At 43.4% G+C, this 27546-nt stretch overlaps 1 protein-coding gene across 6 annotated transcripts in view; it reads left to right on the top strand.

Moving 5' to 3' along the window:
* SH3RF3 (SH3 domain containing ring finger 3) overlaps window positions 1-27546 on the top strand; it is a 247489-nt gene that overhangs the window by 200295 nt on the left and 19648 nt on the right. For all 6 annotated transcript variants that reach the window (XM_064709856.1, XM_064709902.1, XM_064709893.1 and 3 more), the window contains 3 exons: window positions 3305-3475; window positions 7344-7594; window positions 11714-12018. In XM_064709856.1, the coding sequence (XP_064565926.1) occupies window positions 3305-3475; window positions 7344-7594; window positions 11714-12018 (727 nt within the window). The remainder of the gene's footprint in view (window positions 1-3304; window positions 3476-7343; window positions 7595-11713; window positions 12019-27546) is intronic.

Below are 27546 nucleotides of genomic sequence, written 5' to 3'. Positions count from 1 at the left end.
TCAGAACCAAACAAATTTCTTCTTAGCTACTTGAGATCTTTATACCTGAGAGATGCCACACATCCCTGAGTGCCCCATGGAGAGGTCTCACCATTGCCCTGTGCTCACCCTGCACAGCCTGTGTGGCACATAGTGGGACATGTGTTTATTGCAAGATTTGCCCTGACTAGGAAGCGACAACTGGCAACATTTGAAGTACCTGGTTGCTGAATCAGGACATTTGCCAGCTCTCAGGCAATGCCCCTGACTCCATGCCTCAGCAAGCCTCCCCTGCTCCCTCCCATGCTTCTCCTGTCATCTCCCTTGTGAAGCAGCCTTGTAATCCGGTCTGTCATTCTGCATTTGCGAGCCAAGTTCCAGTCAAAGAAGATGCATTATTTGAAAGCTGTAGCAGTAGTGGGGAGGTGCAACTCTAGACAAAACCCTGGGGCTTCTGCGCTGTAAGCAGAGTCACAGGCAGCTACCCAAGGCCAAGAACACTTCACACTTCAACCTTTTTTTCAGGGAATTTCTAATAAACATTTTGGGTTCTTCTAGGTCCCACTTCCAAGCCTTAGCCTCACTGTTTCACATAGCCCAGAATAATCTGATACTACATTTTGCAAGATTTCAGATTGTTGTTTTAACACTTTTTTCTAGGCTGTACAGAGTTAGCTGGTGAAGTTTCACACCTAAAATCTAGAGAGCAGTGAAATGTGTCCAAATCCAAAGACTTTGCCTTAAGGCAAAATCATCCTCAGCAAATGGGACCACTAGACCTGATTTCCTGCCAGAGGAAAAACCCAGAAACAAATTCTGGGGAGGGAAGCTGCTGGCAATCAGATTGTTTTCAGCCATGGATGAGAGCAGGCATCTCCCCCAGCTCTCCCACAGCCCCCTCCCTGTGGAGTTTATGCCTGCCCACAGGCTGGGCCTGCCCCTGGGTTTGGAGAACCCTGTGCCTCTGCAACTAAAGAGGAGACCCCCAGGGATGGGCATCCTCACTACCCCCCTGCACAGGAGATGGGATTGCTGGTGCACAAAGAAAGTACTGATCACTTGTGTTGTGCCAGGGTCACCCTACATGGTTGTCACACAGAAGCTTTCATCACTTTAGCCATACAGATGTTGGTCTTTCTGGTGTGGCATCTGTGCTGGGCTGTTGTACATCTTCTTTTAGTCTCTGCAAGGATTTCAATACTCTATCCAGAGGATGTTTAGGCTCACTGTGATATTGGATATTCAGACTTAGTGGTAGCTGACTTGGGGGAATTTGCTGGGTGAAGCTAGTAGGAGAGAACAAAAAGAAACTAATAGGAGATCTGAAGATAGCTGCAAGGCACAACAGCCTATGATCCACTTAGGGTAATTTTCCTTGCACCTGCTTCCAGAATCTCCACCTGTAAGTTAAATTATTACATGTAGCCCGTGGGGAGAAAAGGCTAAGTGAATCTATCTAAAATTCTCTATCCCTGACCCCCTGCTTTACCCATAGCTTCTGAATCTGAACCCTGTGTAAGCAGCAATTTCAAGAGGGACAGTTAAAGCCACACTCTCTGCTCCCTTGAGTGAGTGCAGTCTGGCACTTTCTGTTATGTCCTTGCAGTGCTGAAGGATTAGCACTGAAGCATGCAACCTTATTTCTTGTCAGGGTGACGCATTTTAATATCCTTCAGATCATATGCAGCCTCATGTTTTCCGTCAGGTGAACAGCTACAGACCTGCTCAAGACCACCCGATTATATAGGCTAAAAAAAGGATGTGCAGGGTGGTTTCTCCCCTCTGTTGGCTAATGAAATATAGTTTCTGATTAGCTCTTTGTACCCCATGCATGTGGTAAACAGAGCCAGGCACATCAGCCTAAGATTCCCCAAGGAGCTGTTACCAAATAGTTCATATTCTGCTCATTACTGCTGTTTATTTACTACCTTCAGAATAAAAATAAGGAAATCTATGGTACAATAAAGAAGTAGAATCAAGAAAAATAACAGGATTTATTCCTCAATTATATTTCCTGGAGAGCAGAAGTAAAAAGTCATGTATCATTTTTATTGGCTGAAAATCTACAATTACAACTGCCATAGTTTTGGTTTTTTCTCCGGTTCACTGCTATAAGGTGGGCAGCAACCCTCTTCTCACCCACCCCTGAGTCTAAGAGCATTCTGCTGCAACTTTGCAGTGCAAATGCACTTTCTCTGTTTTCCCATTTCTCTTAGTCTATGTTCACTGCCTGTAAATCACAAATAAATAAAAAAAACTCGGGAAGGCACAACCTTGATCAAGAATTACCAGAAATCCCTTTTTGTATCTGGAGAAAAGCAATAATACAAAGAAAATCTGGTATTTACAAAGAAAGTGTTGTTCTGTGTGTGCACTCTTGCTATTCTATCCCGGCTTTCCATTATTTCCCAAAGTGCAAGCAATCATTCTTAATTTTCAACAAGAATCTCTCTAAACAGAGAGAGTCTCTGTAGGGATTTTAAGCTGTAGTCATTTCGCAACACTAGACACATCCCTGAAGTAGTAACAGAAGAACAAAAGAGAGATAAATAGAAAGACTCTAAACAAAGGGAATAAATAAAAGCTGTAATTAAATAAATAAAAAGTTCTACATATTGGATCCTGTATTAAAGATTTATTAGCATACTTGCAAAACATCTAAAACCAAATTCTACCACTTCACTTACTTAAATAAAAAACCCTCTGCAGAATGTGGCCCTTTCTCACTTTTTGTTTTACCAACATAGTACAAGAATTACCATACTAGATCAGAACAGTTTGGTGTGTTGTTTCTAAACTTGGCCAGCATAAATAGCATTGAGAAAGCTGCAAGAAAACCTTTGAAATAGCCTACCAATTTTGAAATAGCCTACCTATTTGTTTTCTTCCTAAACTCCACAACAGAGGTGCATCCCACCTGAAGCAAATGAATGTATATTTCTTCCAGATGTCAGGATTTACAAAGCCCTCTTACTCCAGCCCTTGTTACTCTGGCTGTCACTGTAATTGTCATGTTTTTCTGAAATTGTTGCTACGTTCTTAACTTGGGTGCTGCTTTGTGGCACTGTTTTGGTTTGGTTATGCCCTGGATGAGAAGCATGTCTCATCAACTTCTAAATTATCTTTTACTCTGATTAGTTATTCCCTTATTGCCTTAGAATCCAGTCTCTGCCCTTCCCTGTTTGTGAAGCAGCCTGTAATGGTGTCCCTTTTTAACCTCAACTTCTGAGCAGCGCTCTCTGCTCTGTGGGGCTGGAGCTGGGGCAGGACAGGTGGTGGCTGATGTCACCTGTGTGCTCTCTCCCTGTGTGACCTCTCCCCACAGCTACCTGGCCCTGTATGCCTACAAGCCTCAGAAGAACGACGAGCTGGAGCTGCGCAAAGGGGAGATGTACCGCGTCATTGAGAAGTGCCAGGACGGCTGGTTCAAGGGCACCTCTCTGAGGAGTGGCATGTCCGGGGTCTTCCCAGGCAACTACGTGACACCCGTGTCAAGGTGAGGACCACTGGCCTCTACTGGGGCATTCTGGATGGCACTGAAAACAATGTAGCTATGCTTTTAAATCACATTCCTCTTCCAGAAATTCTCTGCACTGTAGACTTCAGTAATGAGACTTGCTGGTTGTAGCATTTGAGTGATCCATGTCCTCAGGAGATTGCACCAGTTGTATTAGATGATGTATTTATAACCTCTGATATGCTCAGGTTTTACTACTGTAAAGAATCTGTTGGCTAATGGTTTTATTGTTATAAAACTACTGGAAACGTAACAAAATTAAAAATGCTTGTGTCTTGCTTTTCAGTAGCTCCTCATGTCCATTTTGTTATTCTTAAAGCAGAGATCTGGGATAGTTTGGATCTGGACTAATGTTTGAACAGTTAAAATTCTAAAGTGGTAGGAGAGTTAAGTAAATTGTCTGATTTTACCCACCCCCAGATAAAATCAGACAGTTTACTTAACTCTCCTACCACTCATCAGTTACAGCAGATGAGAAAAGGAAAAAAGGCATTTTTGAGGGAGGAATGCCATTTGTCAGAGCTCAGTATTGGACAATACCATATCAAAGCTGAGAAGCTGAGAAGAAAGTCCATCTCTGTTTGCCCTACATGTTCCTTGCAGGTAAATGCTGGCATATGTATGCCCGTATCTCCATTAGAGCAACTGTGGATTAGCAAACTGAACTCATTCCTTCTCATGTGCTCTCAGTCTCTCCTCCCACATGCACACAGTCTCCACCATCTTTGACTCCTCTCCAGAAAAGGGCACCTCACAACTCAGACACTGTTGATCTGGAAAAATTATCCAGCTTTGTTGCATTTAAAGTTTATGTCAAGTCTGCTGCATGTGTCCTGAGTAACACCAAAAGTTAAGAACAGATCAGAAGGCAATAACTAAGCCTGCTGACAAGCCTAATATTGCATTTCAGTAAGGAAACCCCAAATATTAATTCACTGGTTTTTCACTGCTCATCAACCTAAAGGTATTTACCTTATTTTATAGAGTCCCTTGGCTGCCTTTTCTCCTTGCCTCTTCAGCTCTTAATTAGTGAGGAGGTTTGTGCTGAAGGGTCGGTTATCTGAATCAGCAAGACTTTATTAAATGCAGCATGTCACAGCTAGAACAAGACAGAGAAGTGCTAAAGGGCAAAAGTGTTTTCCACAAAACCTGAAAGCAGCATTATGATTATATTTATGATCCTGTGGGCCAATTAAATTCCTGTATAAATCACCCTCAGTGAGAACAGCAATAAAAATTTGATATCAACAAAATCTCCTATTTCCACTACATTCAACATACATTGTTCCCCTTTGACAGAAAAGCAGAGGATTAGATTCATACATGTTTTTCTGCCACACCCTACAAAACCCAAGGAAAAGAAGTTGTGAATTTAATAACACTGAACTAGATTTATATGCTGCCAAAACACGTGTGTGAGTGGAGAATTATGGAAAAAGAACAAAACTCTTTAGATGGATCGACAGGCCCAGGGCAGCAGAGAATATTTGCCACACCCAACATCTACCCATCTCTGTTGGATTCACAGATAGTTTCTGTACTTGTTGGTGTGCATGTTTGCCTGAACACAGCTCTCAGTGGACTGTTAGATGTGCTTTTCTGGCAAACTGAATCTAGTGCAGATGGCCAAGCCAGCTCCAGCTGAACCTTCCTGCCACCCTGCCAGCTCTTCACAGCAGATGACAGACAGTCAAGATTTCCATCTGGTGGGATTCCCAGCTTTTCCCAACCTGGGGACTTATAAAAAAAATTGAAGAAAATAAAAAATCAGATTTATTTAGCAAAATGTAGTCCAGACAAACCTTGTACCATGAGATGAGTCAAGTCAGTGATACCACAGTGATGTCTTTCCATACATCTGTAGGAGGAGGGAGGATTGGGCAGGAGGCATAGTTATTTTTTGCCCTTTTGTACCATAACCTCCAGCCTGTGATTTGGTCTTTTTCCATCAGAATTCCACTCTTTAGGCTTTCCACTCTTTTCTTAGGGTTATTTCTTCTGTCACCCACGTCCTCTGAACCAGACTGTTCAACATACTCCTTTCTCCTCTTCTCCTCTCTGTCTTCCCATGCCGTCTTGGGGACCCAGAGTTTCTCCCAGTTCTATACTCCATAGATGACTATTAATGCTTTTTCTGTTATTCTCTCCTCTCTTGCTAAACCCTTGCACTGCCTCATTTCCACTTCCTCCATTTTACTTTGTTCTGCCTCATATCTCTGTGCTGTCCTTTCCTGCAAGAGGACCTTGGCACAAGAAGCAGCCCAGGAGAAGAAAACAGCACAAAATGATCCATCTGTTTCATGGCATCTACAGCTGGGGAAGGCAGTCATTCAGGAACTTGAGTGAGAAAGAGGGTCAGCAGCACCTGAGAAAGAGGTGCTCAGCAGCAGCTGAGTTTGTCCACTGATGTCTTTCTGTCTTCCTAAGTGTCCTTCTGTCCTAGTCAGAGTTTTTTGCTCAATGGTAAGAGGATCCAGACATGCTTTAATTGAACTCAATTCATAGGAGAAAAAGCCTTGTCCCTCCCTTCTGAAGGGACTTGGCCATTCAGGTGAAATTATGCCTGCAGTTTAAAGTGAGGAGTGAGAGAGGTGTCAACAACTCTTTGGACTTCTTTTTCATTCAGGTCTGCTGCATTCCTGTCCCTGTTGCATTCTCTTAGCAAGTCTAAGCTAGGGCTGGTTACATCAATAAGGTGAGTGTTCAGCCAAGGCCAGTCAAGTCTGCAGCTTCTCAGTCCCCTTCCATAGCCACACAGAGATTGTGTTATCCATCTTTGTTTCTCCCTGTAGGGCTGTATGCAGGTTTGGTCCAAAGAAAAGATCTCTGAGTCTGTTTTAATTATCACTCCATGTGAAATAGCCTCTGGCACACAAAATGACATCTGGGAGATACCCATTTCCTCTGAATTAAGATTTGTGATTTTACTAGAAACTATTCAGACAGAAATATAGGGTAATAAAAGACATGATGAGAAAAATTATCTTTTCTATTTTTACCCTGCACTTTTTCCTGTAGAAAGGGGTGAAAATATCCCCCAACTTGCTTATAAATGGGTCCTATAAAGATAAGTATATATCCATGTGGGAACACAGGACATCCCTCTGGCTGTCCAGGACGGCCAAGACCCCTGCCAGGGGGCTCAGAAGCCCTGGCATGGAGTCCAAAACACCTGTGGTTTTGATTATGACCCGTGGAGGAAATTACCAAGCTTATATGAAGACCAGCAAGCCACAACAGTTTAAGTAGAATGATAGTGAAGTTATCACAGGGTGGAAAAGTGGTTTTTGGGGTTTCTAGAATGGGGGTTCAGGAGGCAAGATGGAGGGATCTGGGTGTGTCCAGCCTTTCTTCTTCTTCTTCTTGGCCTCCATCTTCTGCTGTGATGTTGGCACTTCTAAACTGGTTTAGAGTAGAAGCTCACTGTCTAACATAGGTGATAGATATTGGAAAGTAGTTATAAATATTGTACACGTAGTTTTTAGTATAAAGACATAACACTACCCTGGGGGCAGGCGGTGTGCCTGGAACTGTCCTGCTGGACAGACCTCGGCAGGGCAGGAGAAAATTTTTTATAGATAAGATGCAATAAACAACCTTGAGACCAAGAACTGAAGAGCTCTGATTCATTCTTCAAGTGTTCAGGCTGGCAAGTGACTTTTAACATTTCTCGGGGTCACGGCAACCACCAAAAGATCCCAAGATATCAATACCTCAGTTTACTTTAACAACTGATAGGGTATTATGTTAAACCCCCCAAGTAACTGGGGGTACTTATCAGCACTGTGGTGGGGTACTGGGGTCTCTGCAGCATGCTTACACTGTGCACTTGTCTGTCTCCATGCAGGGTGCCAGTGGGAGCTGGGCAGGCCAGGAACAGCGGAGCTGTAGGACCTCCAACCACAAAAGTAGCCCCAGGAGCCATCCACCCCATTGTGGGGGGTCACAGCAACGCCAGCACGGCTGCCAGGCCGGTTGTTCCCATCACCGCGCCCCCGACGCACGGGCAGCTGCCGGCGGCCTCTCCGCAGCTCAGCACCTGCCTGCGGTACTCGGCCCAGCCGGCGGGCAGCCAGCCCCGCAGCGCCATGCAGATGGGTAAGTGCTCACCCTGCCTCCTGCCTGGCACCACTGCTGGGGTACCCCTCCATTGCCATCCCCAGAATGTGCCCATCCCCACCGCTTTCCTCCTCGCTTTAGCCCAGGCAGGGTGGAATTGGTGCATTGGTGATAGAGTATGTTTGCTTTGCTTGTAATATTTATGGGTTTCTATTGATCTCTGGGAACCACGTTGTGTTTATCAGATTGTTCTGTTGCTACAGCTGAAATAGATTGTAGTGTTTACAAATATTTATACAATTTATCTGAGTGAATGCAAGCACTCTGTATACCAAGGAGAATAACAGTTCTGAGTCCGGTCGGCTTGCTGATAAAAAATACTGCCCTTATAGCAGTGCAAGTAATACATGCCTTGAAATTAAGAAGCATTTCATTGGGCTTCAGGGATGAAAGGTATTTATTAGGCAGAATGGGACCCTGTGTTAGTGGTAAAGCAAAAGATCTGAAATCTGCTGCCACCTTTTTGAAGTGAGAATAAGAGCTTCTTGCACCAGGGGGCCTCTGTTCTTTCTAGGTTCCCTTTCTGATGTACAGCACAATTTTCTAGAGTACAATTTATTCCCCTTTCCCTGATGTTAAACAGCTTCTGATGTTGAATGAAGTAAAAGCAAATCCTGTGGTGGAACTTTATGCAGCAAAATTTAAAACATTTTGTTTCTGATATTTTATAGGGATGTGAGCCATTGTATTTACAAAGATCAGTAACAACTGTGACTGCTCAAAACTGAGGTCTTAGATACAAAACAGAGCAAACACAAATGAGAAATACCCTGCAGAGTGAGTCATGAATTCATACCTTTTGAAGCCAGAAGGCATGATGATGGCCATCTAATCTCACCTCCTCCACAGTCCAGACCAAAGGGAAGAAAATGTAATCAAATACTTGAGAATCTCAGTCTCGAACAGTGGAGACTCCTCTGCTCAACAAACAGTGCAGGGCTGTGTGACAAGCATCCATGTCACACTGGGAATAATCCATTTATTCTCTTTTTCTCTGCTGTAGAAAATGCTGAAGAATTTTCCTCTCAAGTCACACCCTTCCAAAAGGTCTCTGGCTCCCATAGCACAAAGGCAAAAATGTCCCCTTTCGGGTGCAGCGCTCAGCAAGTGTTCAGGTGCTCCTGGTGCCCCCTGTGCCCACGTCACCAGGCAGATGACTCCCCTGAAACCAAGGTGACAGATTGCTCTGCCCCACAGGCCTGGCATGCCCCACACCTTCTTTCCACACCTCCAGCAGCTTCCCTGATTCAAGATTGCTTCTCTAGGTCACTGACATCTCTGAAGTGCCAAAGCATTGGCAGGCAGGGTGATCCAGGGACCACAGAGCTGTTCCAAAACCTCCCAAGCAGAGAGTTTTCCAACCTTTCCAGAAGGTTTCCAACCTTTCCAGAAGGTTCACGAGATTGTTGTTTTAATTAAAAAAATCTTTGCCAGGATAAATAAAGGAAGTTTTCATGATTATCAGTAATTATCTCCATAATAGCTGTCCTCACCAGCATGCTGTGGACCAGAGCCCGTGCAGGACAGGTCAAGGCACTGACTTTTGGAAAAGCTTTTCAAGAGAGGCAAGCTGGCACAGTATTCAAATCACGTTTCTGTTGGCTTGCAATATACATGAGTAACAAATCAATTTTCTACAAGGCCACTAATGTAGGAACACACCCAAAACGAAATATGAGTGGTGTAGAACAAAAATAGCCTTCAGTGAGCATTGCTAATTAATAGCATGTTTGATGCAGCACAGTCCAGATCCAGAGATTCCAGAGCAAAGGCATACATTGTAACAGTAAGCAGATGAAACTACAGAATAAAATGTGAGAACTCTGCTCAGAGTTGATTTTTCACAGGCCATTTCTTTTACTGTTTTTTATGTTTTATGTTTCCTTTGTGTCTGGAAACACCAAGTCTTACATGGAAGAGGCGATGTACCTAATATTATTATCAAATCAGTGTTCTGCATCCAGGTACATGCAGAGAAATTCCATTAATGTGCTTTCTCTCTAAATTTAGGAAAGTCATTGCTCCCTACAAACAGTAGTTCAAAACCTAGATCCTACAAGTTTAACCATCCAAAAAAAAATAGATTTCTCATAGGAAAATTGCTCATCACTCAGGTTCCAAATGGGAAAATCAGGAGGGAATCATTTCCAGATAACTAGTGAATACCTTGCCTGGCTTTCTGGAAGTGAATTGCACTTTCAGAGCATGTTCTTAGTAGTCCTGGGAGGGGATGATGATAACTTATAGTAAAAATAGTCTTGAAGGCATCTGTAATAACAACTTTTAGGGCTTTCCTCATTCTACATGGTAAAGTGATGTCAAGTTACAGACTAGCTAAAAACAGTGTAGCTGATTTGCTATAAACATTAGTAAAAAAAGACGTTATAGAGGAGCTTCTGTAGGGGAGAATCATATAAACTTTGGAGGTGCTAATCTGATGATGACTGGCCCATCATGTTTAGTATCACATCAGATAATAGGGCAGAAGGCTGGGAGATGAAATCCCCTCCTGGCAGGAGTGCTCAGCTGGTGTAGTGAGCATGATTAATGGCACTATCAATCTAATCCCTGCAATGGGTGCCACTGATAACCATAGGAATAGAAACTAGTGGTTTGAGTTGTTCTAGCATTGTTGTTTAGTTACAGATTGAGTGAACTCCAACTGCATAAAAGTTTGTCCTCCAGATGAATTTGTCAGAAAATGACAGGTCAAAGTCAGTCAGAAATTTTCCAGTAAAATGCCACTTGGTCAAAGAAAAGCTGATTTGCTGGACTCAAAGATTTTTTTGTCAGGAATGAATATAGTTCAACCAATACCAACCATGAAGCTGTACTGGCTCATGTAAAGGGAACTGATGGCTTTCCAGAACTGTTCTCCACATAAGAGAACAGTGCAATGATTACATTCCATGTTTTCACATCCCAGGTGAATAACCTGACCAAAATAGAGTCTATTATGGGGTGAGTGAGGATGTTGTGCTCTGAAAAATGTTCAGAAGTTCAAATTTTGCACTGAGACAGAACTAAACAAGATTATGAAACCTTGAAATCATTTATGCAATGGGCACTTTCCAGCCAGTCCTATTATTGAATCATTTATGTGAGGGAACATCTGAGTATGGACTCGGCTTTTAGGCTGCACATACTTGAAGTGGAGCTGTATTTAGGTAACACCTAAGCAATCAACCAAGCTGGGAGTCATAGACAACATCATTGTGGAAACGGACCCAGAGCTTTGTCACATTTTTTGCATCGTGAAGCATACAACACACTCTGGAATCCCTGGGGAGCTGACCTCATCAGTGTGTCACAGTCACCCTTAAATGGGCGAGCTCTAATTTCTGGTTCCCACTGCTTGTAGGCAGGATTTGCTTAGCAGGAGCAACCAGACTAAAAGGCACTGCATAGTCCCTTAGGGACTTTGCTGGCAGAGAGGAGGCTGAGCTCAGAAATCCTCCGGTGAATTTCTGCTTAATTTATCCTCTGCAGCATAGTGATGTGATGTTGATCATTTTGTTGGGGCTGAAACAAGACACCTCCTTTTGTAATTGCTGTCTGCAGGGTCAGCGTTGATTATCTGGGCTAACCCCTTAGGTCCCGTGCTGCATTGCTCCAGATCTGATCACCTTAGAAGGAGGGCCTGGGGGTGCAGAAAACAGCTCAGCTGGAACGACATAATGTATTTTTAAAAGGCAGCAAGTTAGGTATTTATTTCCAGGCACGGGAAGGGATAGTGATTGTCATTCCCCAGTGGCATCACTGGGGCAAACAAGCCAATTTTGGTGATTTCGGGCAGGGCTTTGCAGCCAGGAGGGGAATTAGCCAAAAACACTTGCAGGGTGATACATCCTGGGCAAAGGCTCAGAGCTTATATCCCCATCGGGCCCTTGGCACCTTCACAGACAGAATCACAGAACATTCTGAGTTGGAAGGGACCCACAAGGATCATCGACACCAGCCCTTCAAGCGAATGGTCCCTAAGGGGATCAAACCCACGGTGTTGTTGCCACCGTGCTCTGCCCAAGTGAGCCAGGGCCATGAAGGGCCCATCGGGGCAGTGCGAGAGCAATGTAACCGTGCTCTCTGCTCCTCCCGCAGCGCACCCGGCAGTGCCGGCCCCGGAGCGACCCACGGCCACGGTGTCGCCTCTGCGGACGCCCAGCTCGCCCTCCCGCCTGCCCGCCGCGGCCATTCGGCCTCACCCCGCCGTGTCCCCGCAGCACGGCCACCAGCCGCCCGCCCCGGGGGCCCGGCCCCTCATCCCGCTCACCTCCGCCGCCGCCGCCATCACCCCGCCCAACGTCAGCGCCGCGCACCTCAACGGGGACGTGGGCAGCGGAACCCTGGGCGGCCCCGCCGCGCCCGGGCCTGCCGGCAAAGCCGAGGAGAGGAAGAACGAGAAGGTAAGGGCCGCCGGGCCTCTGTGTGCCTCTGTGTGCCTCGTGCTGCTGCCGCGGTGCCCTCCCACAGGGCTGTTGAGGAGGCACCCTGTGAAAGCTGGGTTCCATCGCCAGACAGCTTGGGCATCGTCATCTCACACTATTTGCGCACTTCGTCTTTCCTCCCACCACCATACTCAACACTGCCCTCGTGTTACCTGCTCAGGGATGGGAAACAAGGCTGGATGAGCTGAATTTGTATGTTTCTGCCAATGATCAGCCCCGAAATCTGCAAACTTGCAGTGGTGCAGAGAGGTGTAGCGGGCTCTTGGCTGTCAGAGCCGTATGACCAAGTCAGAATCCGTCTGCCTCCCTACATCAGAGGCTGATGGTGGCACCAGCCACACAGCAGGTGCCTCAGGCACAGTAAAACATTGGCTCCTGAGTCATAGGAGCTGTTTTGCTCTTCCAGAAACATCTCAATTTCTTCAAGAAACTCTGATGGCAGTGGCACAGCCAAAGGAGAAGAGGGCAATGGGATACTGCTCGATGGGATGTAGGTACAGTGTACTGTAGGGTTAATCTCTGGGGAGCCAGCAGTGGGACCGATAGCTGGGTACGTGTGCTCCCTGGTACACCTTGATAAGGAAAGCCAGCTTTAAGGAGGAGAGCTGCTATAAGCACCCAGCCTTTTAGGTTCTTGGCAAATATTTTGCTTTTCCCAAATGTTTACATTGTGTCAGCAGTTCCTATACATCAGTGCTGAAGATTATCTCTGTACTGGCTAGCAGAGCAAGATCCTGGTTTGTATCTGAGTAGGAGGAAGAGATGTGGGGGCCTGCTTTTCCTTTGAACCTGAAAAAAATCCTTTCCATATGTTCCCTGAGCTTTTCCATGGTGACAGACACATATGGAGTAAACAATTTCTTTGTACATGGTAACACTGAGGTGGCCGGTCTCATGTGTCCTCTGGGCCACAGATAACCACTAGTTGCACAAAATGAGGAGTATGAGTTTTAAAATGCTTTCCTTAATCCTGTCTTGAATTTTCTCTGAATGCATTTTGTTGAAAGAAGAAGGGTGTGGAAATTCTGCCCTGGATGTGACATTTAGGTATGTGCTTACAAAGAACAGCTCTCAGGTGTGCGTCAAGGTCTGCATGCGGTGGAAACAGAACCACACCTGCTACTTCTGCAAGTCCAAGGAAGGGAACAGCATTTGGCAGGAGGTGGTAGAGCTGCACATTGCCTCAGAGCATTGTGTACTGGCTTATTTATTACTTCCTAAAACACATTAAGTGATAGGTCCATATATTTTAATTCATGTGATACTGCACACGGAAAGTCTGTAGACAAAATTATATCGAGCACAGTCCTGAAATACTGGTTAACCTTTCCCAAGTTATTACAGCCTAAAGTTACTGAATTGGGATGCAGAGAAGTAAAGTTAAGAGGTTTTTGATCTCCATGCATGAAGGGGAGAAGGAAATAATATACAACATCATTGCAATGGGTGTTGCCAAAGACCAGTTCACTATCTGGGAAGTATCAGAGAAAAGTAACCGTAAAAATTGTCATTTCTGACTCATTTGGGCAATACATAACTGCCCCAGCTGAACAACATTTTCCTGAATCTTGTCCATGTTATAGTTCACTTTCATTTTAGAAAAATCTGAATTAGCAATTCCTTTCTTTTTAGAAATAGTGTCTGATGTTCAGCCAGATAAGTTGACTTACTCTTTGCTAAGCCCAAATATTTCTTTGAAGAAATTGAGAGCTTGGATAATGCCAGAAGGAAAGCCATATAACTATTCAGAAAGGCCTCTGTGAGTCAGAACTGGAATCATATCTGTAACAGGGCTTGATATTTTCAGAGTGAGGGCTGTTTGGGCAGGTTTTTTGGTAAATAGGAAAGTGTCATAACACTCAGAGGGAATATCAGTGGAGAAAGGCAGTATCTGTTATCAGTACACATAATAGGAAAAAATCAGAAAATATCGAGGAGGAAAAACAGGAGAGACGTAGCTAGCAAGCTGCCAGATAAGCAAAGATCAGAAGCAATTTTTTTGAGTTCAGTTTCATTATATTAATCAGTCAGGTATTTTGAGATGAAAGGAGCAGAGGGGAAGTTAGTAAGAGGAGAGGTAATAAGGTCTTCAGCTCTATTGAACACAGGATGGAAGAAATGCACAGGTAATTATCTCCTGAGAAACTGAGATTAGCAATTCATGTGTGATGTAAATTGTAATGTGTCATTAAATTAGCATTGCTGTTAGAATCAACAATTTCTGGTGTCCTATGAAGTTGTTAACTTTAATCCTGGCTTAGTCTTTCCAGTGTCTTTTGTAGGATACCACTGAGGAAAAAGGCTGAATGATCAGAGAATAACTGGTTTAGGAGACATTTTGTTGTTATTAACCATGGTTTTCTTTCATGCAGGAATTGTCAGTGTGAGTTCACTATGGTACAGAGGGCGCATAGTTCATAAAAAGAAGTAGTTTGCATTCAGGGATGGACATGATGAGGATCCATTGTTTTTCATGGTTCTTTTGAGGGCTGTGGAGATAAATTGCATTTTTTGCATTTATCACTCTACTATGGTGAAATATATTGGTCCTTGGGGAATTTTCTTCAGATTATAACTTTAGTAATGTTGATTGTCTGCTTGAAGGCTGGGTTGGGAGATAGTGGGGGAAAGTGTTTTAAGATATGGTCTTCTAAAAACTTATGTTTTATGATTTCCCATGTTGATTCCACTCAGGATACTAAATGTGACACCAAGGGGCAGGTTCTGCAGTGAGTCCATGTATACTGTTTGTGTTGTTTGTTCCAAGATGGAATCGACTTCACTTCGGGATACAGTGCAGTCATCACTGCTAATGCTTTCCTCTGTGCAAATGTTTATATGACGGTGTATCACAGGTTGGTGTGCAACAGTCACATATAGGCAAATCCCACGATTTCTCTAAAATCAAGGAACTCCAATTCCAACTTTTACTCATTTCCTTGTGGCTTAAAGGCAACAGGCAGAAATAATCCTAAGGATTATGGTTTTCAGATCAGCATGAATGATTTTCTTGCTCATTTTCTATTAATATAGCAAATAAATCCTTAGGTCTATTTTTTGACATCTCTAGTTCTCTGCTTCAGCTTATTTCTTGAAGATCTTGATCCAAATTTCCAAAGCTGCAGGTGAACCTTGGTACTTACATTCATTTAGGTACCCTAATAATAGTGTCTTACTGTCATGTTCCTGCTGACTTAAGCAGGAGGTGAAATTCTGCCTCCATGCCAGTCTTCACTTGTTGGTATGCATCTAATCCTGGAGTATCCCATCTGCAACTGGGCTTGGGCTCCACATCTCAGCTCCTTGACCAGCCTCCTGTCTCCTTAAGGAACAGTTTTGAGCATGGTCTCCTTTACCAGCTGCTGATAGTAGCTGATGAAAAACTGTGCCATAGACAGTGCTGAAGTCCACTGTGCAACAGAGTACTTGGAAAGTACTCTGGCAGCCAAGCAGGCTGAGAAGTAGAGCACTTGAAAATCAGAGAAGTTTCAGTGCTGTACGGGCACAGGAGGAGGCACCAGGAAAGGCAGCTCCCGCAGGGCAGCACAGACACTGCAGGAATGACAAATGGCCTGAGTAAAGGTAAAGGAGTAAAGGAGCATGGCAGAAGTTAGAGGTAACAGTGGTCAGGGCAGCAAAGGAGAGAGAAGAGCAGTGGCAGCTGCTGGGAGATAGAGCAGGGAGCACCAGAGAAGCAGTGCCAGGTGAAGGGTGCTGTGCAAAGCCCAGAGGAAAGGGTCTTGGAACAAGGAAGTTGAAATACAGGGCGAAATGTGTCTAAAGGCAGTGGAAGAGAGGAGAGTGTGAAGGAGATTCTTTCTTCTTTTGCTCAAATACTTCCCACTTGAAGCATTTTTTTTTCTTTTTCCTTTGCCCAGAAATAAAATGTTAATTTTTCCCCAGGGTTACTCTATGCCAGGTTCGGGATGGGAGCATCCCTGAGATATCACAGGGTCAGGAGAGTGGCAAAACAAAGAGCAAATGGACAACATCCATTTCCTTTAGGGGTGTGGAGTGATAGCAGGGGTCCTTCGAGTTCTTTATCATTTGTTACTAATATCTGCATGTGTAGCTGTCTGAAAGTAAAAAAATTCAGTCCCACTTCCCAAATCTTCTGAATATCTGAAAGAAAGACAATGAGATCTCAGCTGTGGAACTGGAGCAAAACTGTATGGTTTGGGGGCTTTTAAAATAGGGATCCTGCTTTTTTGGGCAGGAATACTACCCAGTTCAACTGGTAGATTACAGCTAAGAGCTTGTAATTATGATATGACTACTGCTTTGACCTTGCTCAATTTTTGCTATAATAGTTTCTGCTGTACATAATCTGGGTTGATGCTTAATACTACTGATAAAACCACTTGTTTGAATGAATTAATGCATTTCTCATTAAATGAGCTCCTCATTATGTTAATCAAATCAAGCAAATCATGCTGGGTGGTTTGACCACTGTAATTAAACTTTCTTTAAAATCCAGTCATTTGGCTTTTGATGAGGATTTTGATTAAACTCTTCCAAAATGTCTGGCCCAAGAGCTGACAGAGAGGAAAATAAGAGCTTGTGCTATCGAGCAAGTCATTAATTCGTCACTGTGTTACAGCAATTCCTTACTGTTTTACCTAGCCAGAGTATATTGAAATATTTGAAAATTGGCAATGTAAAATTAAACATTTCTTACAAGTATGCTGAGAGAACAAGTCTGTTTGTAGCTTTAAATTTAGGAACTGGGTCCCTGGAATACATAGTGGATCTAGATAACAAGTCACAACAAATGGGAAAATACACTAGGCCGCTGTTTCCTGATGTTAAGATAAGAAGAGATACATCTTCAGAAAATGACTTTGAACACACACCAACAGTTTTGCATGTGAAGACTAAATCAGTAAACATCTGTCTGTTTTCACCAGTGTCACTCACTTTCTCAAGTATCGGTCCTGCTCAAAATAAATGCATTCCTCAAATGATACAGTATGTTTGGCATGATGCTGGTGTGAGAACTACATTGCAAAACAGAACAAGCCAAGGCCTATTTTCTGGCCCTGCAAATGTCCCTGCCTGACTTGTATCCTTGCTTCTAAGCTTTTTTTCTGCCCAAAATAGGATGGCTACATCCAGACTGCTCACCAAGAACAGTCCTGGTAAGTGGTGTGGCACAAACTACACTCCTGTGTTGTCCTGGGAGAGTGTTAGTTCACAGAATCATAAAATATCCTGAGTTGGAAGGGACCCACAAGGATCATCAAGTTCAGCTCCTGGCCCTGCACAGGACAGCCCCAAGATGCACACCACATGCTCGGGAGCATTGTCCAAATGCTTCTTGAACTCTGTCATGCTGGTTCTGTGACTGCTTCCCTGGGGAGCCTGTTCCAGTGCCCAGCCACTCTCTGAGTGAAGAAACTTTTCCTGATGTCCAACCTACACCTCTCCTGGCACAACTTCAGCCTATTGCCTCAGGTCCTGTCACTGGGCACCAGAGAGAAGAAGTTAGTACCTACCCCTGCACTGCTCCTTATGAGGAGGTTGTAAATTGCTGTGAGGTCTCCTCATTTTCCAGGATGAAATAAGTTACCTCTGAAGCTCCTCACATGACTTCCCCTCAAGGCTCTTTACCATCCTCATGGTATTCTCTCTAAAAGCTTTATATGTTTCTCTAATAGCTTTATATGTTTCTATATTGTGGGCCCAAAACTGCACACAGGACTTCAGGTGAGGCTGCACCAGTGCAGAGTAGAGCAGGAAGCTGATGTAAGCCAACCCACAAAGGTTAATGGATGCAGACATAGCTTTGTTGCTAAATCCTGACCTTGTCTTTTATGCCAGAATAGACATGACCAGAGAGACTTCCCTCTCCACCACTCCCCCTTCCTGTCAGTGCCTTTTTCATCCTTCTCCTAAATTGCAGCCCAGTGCCCAGTCCTACCTGGCAGCATCCCTCAGGGCAGGCCTCCTGCATGCACCCTTAGTTGCCCACTCTGGCTTTATGAAGCTTTGGAGACTAGATGAAAGGGCCTTTAGAAATTTGGGTTCATAAACTCTTGAGATGCTCTTTGACCTTAGTTCACATTAGCTGTCCAATTAAGCTATCAGATGGTCACCTGAAACTGCCTGAAGAACCAGATCCTACACTGTTATGCACTTTCAGTTTTTATTTACTCTTAGTCTCTGCATTGCAACTTCTGCTCATATTGGCTTGTCCCTGACTGAAAGGGATTTGTTATCATTTCATATCCCCAAAGACATTTTAATTCCTTATCCAGAAAATGAAAGATCAGTCTCAAAAGTGAAGTGTTGAGGACTTGCAAGGACTTTGTAGATATAAAATGATGTGACAAAAATAGCGGTCACCTGTGACAAGTAGAGGAAACTAAGGACAAAGTTGATGCAAGCCGGTTTTCCAGATACCAAGTCTATAAGGCTGACCCCAAGTTTCTGGAAAAGGAATGTAGTCTTCTTAGCAGATATGAAATTATTTAACATTTTTCAATTTGAGAAAAATGTTTCCCTTATGTTCAACTAAGAAAGCCCACTAAGTTGTACAGGTGTGAAATGTAATGATAACAACTGAGTGATGAAATGAAAGCAGTGCAAGACATAGCAATAAAAAAATTGCACAAGATCAGAAGAGCCTGACTTGAATTCTTGGAATAAGTGTAGGATGCATTAAAAGGGAGCAACATTGGAATAGCAATCTAAAGGTTTGCATCAAAAAACAAAAACTTCTGTGACACTATTTTTCCTGAGTACTCTGTAAGACATCTGAGTTGATCCAAGAGCCACCAACACCAGCATTTCACAGATCATTTTCAGAATCAGCTATGAATTTTCAGTGTAACATGTTCCAGTTTGTTTCTTGGTAAGGATGCTTTAGTCTGGAATGTTTTAGTTCAGTTCTTTCAAGATCTGTGCACAGAATACATACTGTTAATCCATTTCCTCTCAATAAAGGCAAGGGGACTGTCTTCATCACAAATGAGCCACTGCTTCCCATGCTCCAGAAAGTGAATCTTGGCTCAGTGACCAGCAAGTGATTCACCAGAAACTTGGCCAGGGAGCAGAAACCTCTTTTTCTGGTCATGTGAACTCAGGCCACAAAGTTCTGTTTTAGGGCAGAAAATTCATGCTTAAAATCTCTCCAGCACCTTCTCCTTCATCATTAGAGCTCAATTTGAAAGGACAAAAACCTGGCAACTCAGTGATGAATATTTTAAAGCTGGCAAATTACCCAGCCAAAAGCATGAGCCCCAGCTGTCAAAACATAGAAAACTTAAGCTTTACAATAAAACAGATTTCTGTTATTTCTGACTGGCTAGGATTCTTTTGCTTAGATCAAGGGCAATAAGTCATTGATCAAAATTTCTTTTTCTTCTTCACATTTTTGATGTTAGGAAATGCTTTCAAACTCCCCACAGATATTTCAAGCGCTGACTTTGCTGCCAAGCAGTCTCCGAAAGCTATTCCTTTTTTCTCTCCTCTCCCCCCGCCTCTGCTTATCTGCCTCACAGTGCTGTCACAGGATTTCTCAAGTGTCCGCAGTGGATTTCTCTAACACTCTTTTGAGTGGTTCTGTGCTGCATTCTACGGCCTTAAGGGGAAGTGGATCCCAGGCAAGAGAAGCTGGAGAGTGCTTTAACTTCAAGAGGAAATTCAGTTTATCTGCTAACTGGAGATGAAGCTGTTTGTATGCCAAGGCACAGAATTCTCCTGGCACCTGTAGAGACCTAATTTTATAGCACAGAGGGCCCAGGAGCTTTTTCTAAATCCTTAGCACGGCTGGAGGAAGAAAGTAGAACTGACAAAAGAAAGAGCATGCAAGGGAGCACTGGAAGCAGAAGGCTGGAGGCGTATGTGTGCGCGAGTGTGTGTCTGCGTGTGAGCATCCCAGCACTGGCGTTCCCATGGCATTCCCCTGCCTGCAGAAGAAATCATGCAGGACCAGATGGCTGGATGGGGCCAGGCTGTGGGTGGGGATGGCAAGTACGTCCTTGGATTAGTCGGGTGAAATGTAAGCGCTCTTGTGCTATCAGTGGGAGACACTGACACATTCCGCCTGTTGCGGGATCATAGGGGCCAATCCCCACCCCAGACCACGCAGCTCTGCAGCTGAGCATCCCCTCATGCCTTCTGCTCTCTCCCTGCCCTGTTCCTGAAGAACTTTTTCGTCTCTCATTCCCTCATGGCATCAAGGTCCCAGTCCCCATGCATGGGGTAAAAAGCCCAGAGTGTGAATGATCTTCCTGTCCCCGTAGTTCTCCTTTCTGCCTGAAGCAGTAACACACAGAGCTGGCATGAGCTGACACTACCCCACCACTCCTAGGAAGGAAGACATGCAGGATGAAACCATTCCAGCAGAAAAACAGAGTAGGAAGCTGGATGCCTTGAAAACAATGAAACAACTCGCAGTGTGTCAGAGTTGGTAGCATGTTGGCATCCTGCACATTCAGGACTCATTTGTTTTCTTCAGTGGTTTTCCAACTGTGAATTCACAAGCCAATAAGTCTTAAACCACCAAGAGGCAACAGAGATTACTTACTGAGCTACAAGAAATTTAATTTTAACTGCCAATGCTTTTTTTTTATGGAGACAAAACCTGAACTTTGCTGTGAAAATTGTCTCTAATCAACTTTTCAGTGCCAATGTTTCTGTTTCCTAGGTGGGTTAAAATATCTACAGTCAATGCAGAAATCTTTCAGCAAGCTCTACTAGAAGAATTTCGTAAACTGAAGGAAATTGCAGTTTCTGACAAAACATCCATACTGTAGGAATAGCATGTTGAAACAGTCAACAAATATCTGTGGCATGTTTCTATTTTTGTTACATAACTAAAGGGCATAACCCAGTTATAGCAACGGGATATTTATCATATTTTGTACACTTTTGTTTATTATTCATATTGCAGAAGCAGCATAAAAATGTACAACCCCTCAGCCTTTCTTTTGCCAAATGGTAAAGTCACTTTCAGTTGAAAAAAATAACAAGCCAGACTGACTCTAATGTCTCAAGCATCTAGTAATTCTCTTCAGACCAAGTGAAGATATGGAAGTCTCTGAAGGACTGAAAAAAAAATGTTACTATTTTGCCCTCTGGAGAAAAGATCAGTCTCAGGAATTCAACAAGCACACCATGCAAAAGTCACTTTTCTGACACTACATCTGCAGGCTGCCTGTAATCGATTAATATAGTGTGTCAAGCAGTCAACCTTCTAAAAAGCAATTTATTATAAAGGCAGAACTCAACCTGTTGCTTCACCTTTTTTTGCATATATTTTGTTTGGTTCATATTCACTGACATGCTTCTGTAGGTTAATACTGCAGAAGCTGTAATACTAACCTTCAGTCTCACATCATTGTGTTCAGCAGACTAGAAGCAGATTGGCATTGGGCTTCATCACCAGATGCCTTAGGGAGAGAAGAAGTAATTTAATGCAAGTCCATGGCCAACTTATTTTGCAGTAAAGTAGATTTCCTGTGCTGTAGTTTTTTGTCCCAATTCATGATCAGTCCAGAACTAGTATATTTTTAATGGATCTTTTTTTATGACCTCAGAGATCCCTATTCCCTCCTGTACAACGTCATGTTATTTTTCATATCTTTAGTTTTGAGACAGAAGAGGGAGGAGGTCAGGCAGGCAGATCCTATCAATACAATGGTGCCTGCTGTGGCAAGGGAAATTAATAAGCTAGGCTTGACCAGGACATAGAAGAGGAAAGTGATTTTCCAGCTTTTAAAATTTTTCTGGACAGGATTTATATCCAAGCCAGATACTCCTGGTTGGCAGACTTAGAGTGAGCCTGGCTGAGAGATACAACTGGCCAGCAGAGACAGTGGCACAGGAGGGGTACTAAGGATGGTGGCCCCGAAGCCTGGAATGGATTTCCATTCATCAGCCGTGAGGAAGTCGGGTAGATGCTGACTTCCCACCACAGATGTCTAACTTTTCTTGAAATTGTTCCACTAAGACAGTTCTGCAACTTCCCAGAACAATCCATTCCTGTCCTTTCATGTTCCTCAGGTCAGAAAATTATTGTCCCTCACAAATCTTTCATGGTTATAATTCAATCTTGCTTCTTCATGTCTTGTTCCAGATGGAACTGCCGATCAGCTTTCCTTTGACAGCCTTTCACATGTTAGAGAACTAATAATGTGTTTGGTCCTTCAGAATTCTCTTTGTTCAACCTCACTGAGCCAAGTTCTTTGCCTTTCTTCACAGTAATGTTTTCTAGACCTCTGATTACACTTTCATCTTTCCTCTGGGCAGTCTGCAGCTTGCTGGAGTCTTAAGGTAGGGTAGTGTCCCAGAGTGGAGTTGTGCTGAGATCTTGTTAGTGCAAATGAGGGTGGAATAAGCACTTTCCATTACTTATATATAAGTTGTTTACAGATAAAGCTTGTCTTTTTCCCAAGAGCATCTTGACTCACTCCCAGTTTGTGATCCAGTGTAACTTCTATGTCCCTTTGCAGAGCTGTTGACTGGCCAGTCACTCCTCATATTGCAGTGTGCATTTGGTTTCTCATTCCCAGCAATTGCATATCATGCTTGTCTTTGCAGATCTCATTATGGTGATTTGGGATCATTTCTCAATTTTAGGAAAATTGTTTTGAATTCTTACCCTTTTAATCCTGCTGTTGGGGATTAACCCTGGCAGGCACCTTAGACAGCCACTCACTCACTCACTCCCTGCCACAGTGGTAAGGGGGAAAGAATCAGTAAAAATGAGAAAACTCATGGAATGAGATGAAGACACTTCAATAGGTAAAGCAAAAACTACCTCGCAAGCAAAGCACAACAGGGAATTCGCTCACCATTTCCCACTGACAGGCAGGTCTTCATCTCTGTTACAGTGATGGTGCCTTGGGATGACAAACACCATCACCCTGAATGTGCCCCACTTCCTACCTCTTCCCCAGGCTTCCAGTTGCTGAGCATGATGCCATAGGGTCTGGGGTATCCCTTTGGTCACCTAGGGTCAGCTGTCCTGGCTGTGTCCCTGGCTGCACCCCCAGCCCCCTTGCTGGTGGGGTAGGTGAGAGGCAGCAAAGGCCTTAACAATGTGCAAGGGTGCTTGCTAACTAAAACAGGGCATTATTACTGTTGTGTGGTCACAAATCCCAAATACAGCACCATACAAGCTACTAGGAAGAAAATTAACTCTGTCCCAGGTAAAACCAGGACAATGCTTGGGGACTCAATCAGCTCAGGGCTCACTGCTGGTTTTAGAATACACTCACATAGCAAGTAATTAATGGAAAGATTGACTAGCACTAGGACTGAGACAAGCCCTAATGGTACCTACTTGAAATGTCCTCATGGTTTGACAGAAAATCATTAACTGGAAAACATTGCAAAGCAACTGGTAGCATCTGGTTATCTGTGGTTGGAATTCTGAAGCAGCATGAATACTGCTGAGTTAAAAAGAGGGAGACTGGAAGGGGGTCCTCAAACATACACATTGCTGTTCTGGCAGGAGGAAGAGTGCAAGATATTCATCATATTGCCTACTCTGCTCTGGGAAGATTGTCAGATAGAGCAAAGTAATCATAGTACAGGACCTTGAATAGAAGTCATGATTGTTTAACTGATGGGCTACTAATTCTGTTATCTTTATAGGCAGGGACATTCCAATCAACCAGGATCAAATTGAGGATGGGACAATTATAAGTTAATGTTTACCCTCTCTGTTTTGCTAAAATGAAAATCAGAAAGCCTGCCAGTCTGTCGATAAACCCCTGCAGTTTTGCACCATTATCTGACTTGTGTAAAGGGTCTTTCATCTTCATCTGTGGTAGGCAGGCTCAGAGATGGAATGACAAAGCTGTCACTTCTGCTCCAGTGCAGTAGTGATTTTATCTTTATATAGTTTCCATCATTTTCAGATGTGAGATATATTTGCCCAACATCTTCACAGAAATATTTTTAACTTATGTGTTAAAATTGACCATTTATTTCCATTGGTTGGCAGGATTTACCATTTATTTCAGGTCACACTGGCCTCTTCTGCATCAGTCAACTAGCTGGCAGAGTGAAGAGGAATATGCTGTATATGTGCTGTCATTGGTAATTATTTCTGCAATAGTTGCAAATGAAAACACCAACCAGATGTCACTGCCTCATTGCATAGCACAATCCAGACATGCAACAAATTCATGTTCCGAGAGCACTTGAGGTTACAGATGTGAGTCTGTGTGCAGCCTGTGTGAGATGCTTCTCACTGATATTACCCTGCTGTCAGCTCTGGTATAAAGCATATTCTCACACATCTTGGGCTACCCAGATCAGTTTAAGCCTGACATTTGAGCTAACATGTTTTGTCTCACCATTGGGATAGAATGAGGCAATGGAGAACATTGGCTTGGGTAGCACACATGACAAGTGGTAATTAGTTAAATCAGTGTAACTCAGTTGCATTTCATTCATGGTTGCATCTGCAGGTCATGTGGCAGGGAAAAAGAAGAGGGCTAAATAGACAAAGGAAGGGAAGGTAAATGGAGGGACAGGATAACAAAGTAAAACCAGGATTAGTACAAAAGTGAAAGAAAAAGCTGCAGTGCTATTGGCTCCCTTCCCTGCTTATGCCCTAGTTATTCCCTTTGGTTAGTTCTCTTTCTCATTTCTGATTCTTCTTGCTCTGCACTTTAATTTAACAAAGAGAAATTTTATATTCCTAGAGACCTGTCTTTAGTATAGAATATTTTAAGCAAATGGGGGGAGGGTGTATTTTTAAGCAGAAAAAAGATGAAACTAGGAAAAAAATATGAAATATTAGTTTTTGATGAAGAGAGGATGCTCTTATGACATGTGCTGCCAAGACTTGAGAAAGCAAGCTTTTTTGTCATGGCAAAGTTCTCTAGTAATTAAAACCCAAGTGTTGTGGCATTTGGAAAGTGACAATTTCTTGGTGATTTTACCAAAGAACTTGTCATTTACAATTTATTTCTCTGGTCATTCCTCTGACACTGACAGCCACTTTCTTTTCAATACTTTAAAATTATTCTGGGTTTCTTTCTCCATTTTTTTAAAGAGTATACTTAATCAGTTGATCTTCATGCGAGAAAACTACTTCAGCCTTGTTAGTGTGTCCTAGGAGTGATTCACAGGGCTGCTTGGAAATGCAGTAAGAGTGAAAATGCCTGTCTGTAACACAGCTGACAGGGGAGGTTACAGAAACCTCAGCTGCTTTGCCTGCAAAGCTTATGCACTTCAGTAATTGATCACAAATCAGTGTGCAGTTCTGTCCCTGTGCAAGAGACATCTCAGTGGGGCCTGTGATGCCCATGGAAAAATAGCACCTGTGACTCCCTGTGTGCTCAGGGGCTGGGCTTCTCTTACACCCAGAACAGAAGATATCAGGTTGAGTTAGTATTGCTTTGTTTCAGATATGATGGTAGGAGGGAGAAGGGACAAGGCCTGATGTTTTTAATGAATGAAATAAATCAGAAATGTTTGGGAAATGCTCAGATTTGATGCTGTGATAACTGCCAAAACTAGAGGCCAGCCTTCAGAAAGAGAAAAATTTTCATGCTTGTGGCTTTGATGGTGTCAGGGACCTGCTTCTGAAATGTCAGACCATCTGAGGACCACCAGGGCCCCTCTCATTCCTGTCCCTTGCTCAGTCCAGACTGCCCAAGCAGCAGTGCAAAGCCCAGATAATTTTCAGAAATACAGGTAAGAGGAGCTTCTGCTTTGATCCCCTCTAGGCCACAGTCCATGCAAGTGTGATGTATTCTGTCAGTCTCAGCTGACTCCTGTGTCTCCAGCTAAATGCATCTTTTAGGAACTGTTTAATCCTGGAAGTAATTATTTCACCATAATGAGTATACACACAAATTCTGGCAATTTTGCACTGTCTATTGACAAACCTTCTTTTTCTTCCAATGGGGAATTGATTTTGAGAGGAGAATATACCTCCTGTGATACTTGATTTTTCCACAAGCAGTCTTCCCTCTGAGGGCAGGCCAGCCCAATACTGTGTGGTTTGTTGGAGGTGCTGAAATTGCAGCCTGAGATGGCACAGCTGCTGGAACAAAATCAACCAAGCAGGAATAGATACATCAGGGATAAAGCACAAGATGGCCTCCACTAATCCAAACCATTTACCCTCATGTTTCTGCTTTCCATAAAAGTGCAAGTGTCACTTGCCTGTCATTTAACAAGATTACAAAGGAAGGCCAAGCAATTTTAACTGTTTGCTTCTGAAACCAAATCTATCCCTCATGAATGGGTAGAGCCAGAGCCAGCTATGTGTAAGACTAAAGTGTGTTGAAGCACATTGTGACTTCTGTCATTGATTCTCTCTCATTCAGGTGTTCTGTGAGTGAGGGTGCTCTGGCTTACTGCAAAATCTGAATGTTGCTCCCAATGCTTCCCAGGAGCAATAAATCATTTTCACTTCCTTATGTGAGACAAGGAGCAGCAAGCTAACCAGTCAGTCTAAACCATCTTATTTAGAAACATTAATTTTAAGGAGTTCATCTAGCAGTTTATTTAATTGTACATCTTTTTCTCATTTCAGAATTCTGTGCTGTAGTCAAGCTGTGATGGATTATCCTCTAATTTGAATAAATCAGCCTAAAGTTTCACAGGAATGCTCATGGTCTGTCCAGCTGTTTTGCTCCAATTCTCTAGAAAGTACAGTTAGTCTACCACAGTTGATTTGTATTAAAACACAGGTGTAACATTTTTAGGCTTCACATTAGGTTAGGTCCTCAAGACACAGTGCATCCCAGCGCAGGAGACCCCATGGTAGCTGCAAGGGAGCCCTTGGCATGTGCAAAGGTGGTGCAGTGTCAGGTTAGGAAGCAAGCCTGTATCCAAGAAGGAATAGGGCCTTGTCAGCCCTGTCACCAGGACTTTTGTGACTCCTTGGTGCAGTGTGAGTGCAGCAGCCCTGGATCTGATGTTTGCACAGCAGAGATGGAGCTGAGGAATCCACATAGCAGTTGCAGGGCTGTGAAAGTGCTCTGGGGCTGTGGTTCCCAACGCTCTGTGTCTCTTCCTTGGCTGACACTGCATCCTGATGGCTGCCTTTTGCCCTCTCTCAGACCCTTGCAGCTGAGGAAGTCCCTGAACAGCTGATTTCCCAAAGCTGAGAGGGCACAGGGGAGGGCTCATTCCTGGTTTTGTCCTATTTCCTAAGCTTTTGCCAAAATACCTAAATTTTTTAGCATAGCAATAATTCTGAGAATGTTACTGTTTTTATGGTCTCTTTATAGCAAGGTGGAGTTACCCTGTGTGTGCTTTAAGTACTATTTCATTTACCTGTTGGGATTTACTGAAGCAGAGTTTGGATTCATACCACTTTTTAATAGTCCTTGCTAGGTCTGTTCTCCATTAATTTGTCTAATCCCCTTTGAACCTCTTCATACTTTTGGCTTCCACAATACTGTGTACATGAAGTCTCCATTTAATTATGTGTTATGTGGAAAAGTGCTTCCTATGTTTTTTTCATTTCAACCATTTGCCTGATAATCTCATTAAGGTTCCCCCTAATTC

Source organism: Zonotrichia leucophrys, chromosome 1 (genome assembly GCF_028769735.1).
Source record: "Zonotrichia leucophrys gambelii isolate GWCS_2022_RI chromosome 1, RI_Zleu_2.0, whole genome shotgun sequence".
In the NCBI taxonomy this organism is placed as follows: domain Eukaryota; kingdom Metazoa; phylum Chordata; class Aves; order Passeriformes; family Passerellidae; genus Zonotrichia; species Zonotrichia leucophrys.
The sequence above is the reverse complement of the archived record's forward strand: the minus strand, read 5'-3'. Positions and strand labels throughout refer to the sequence as shown.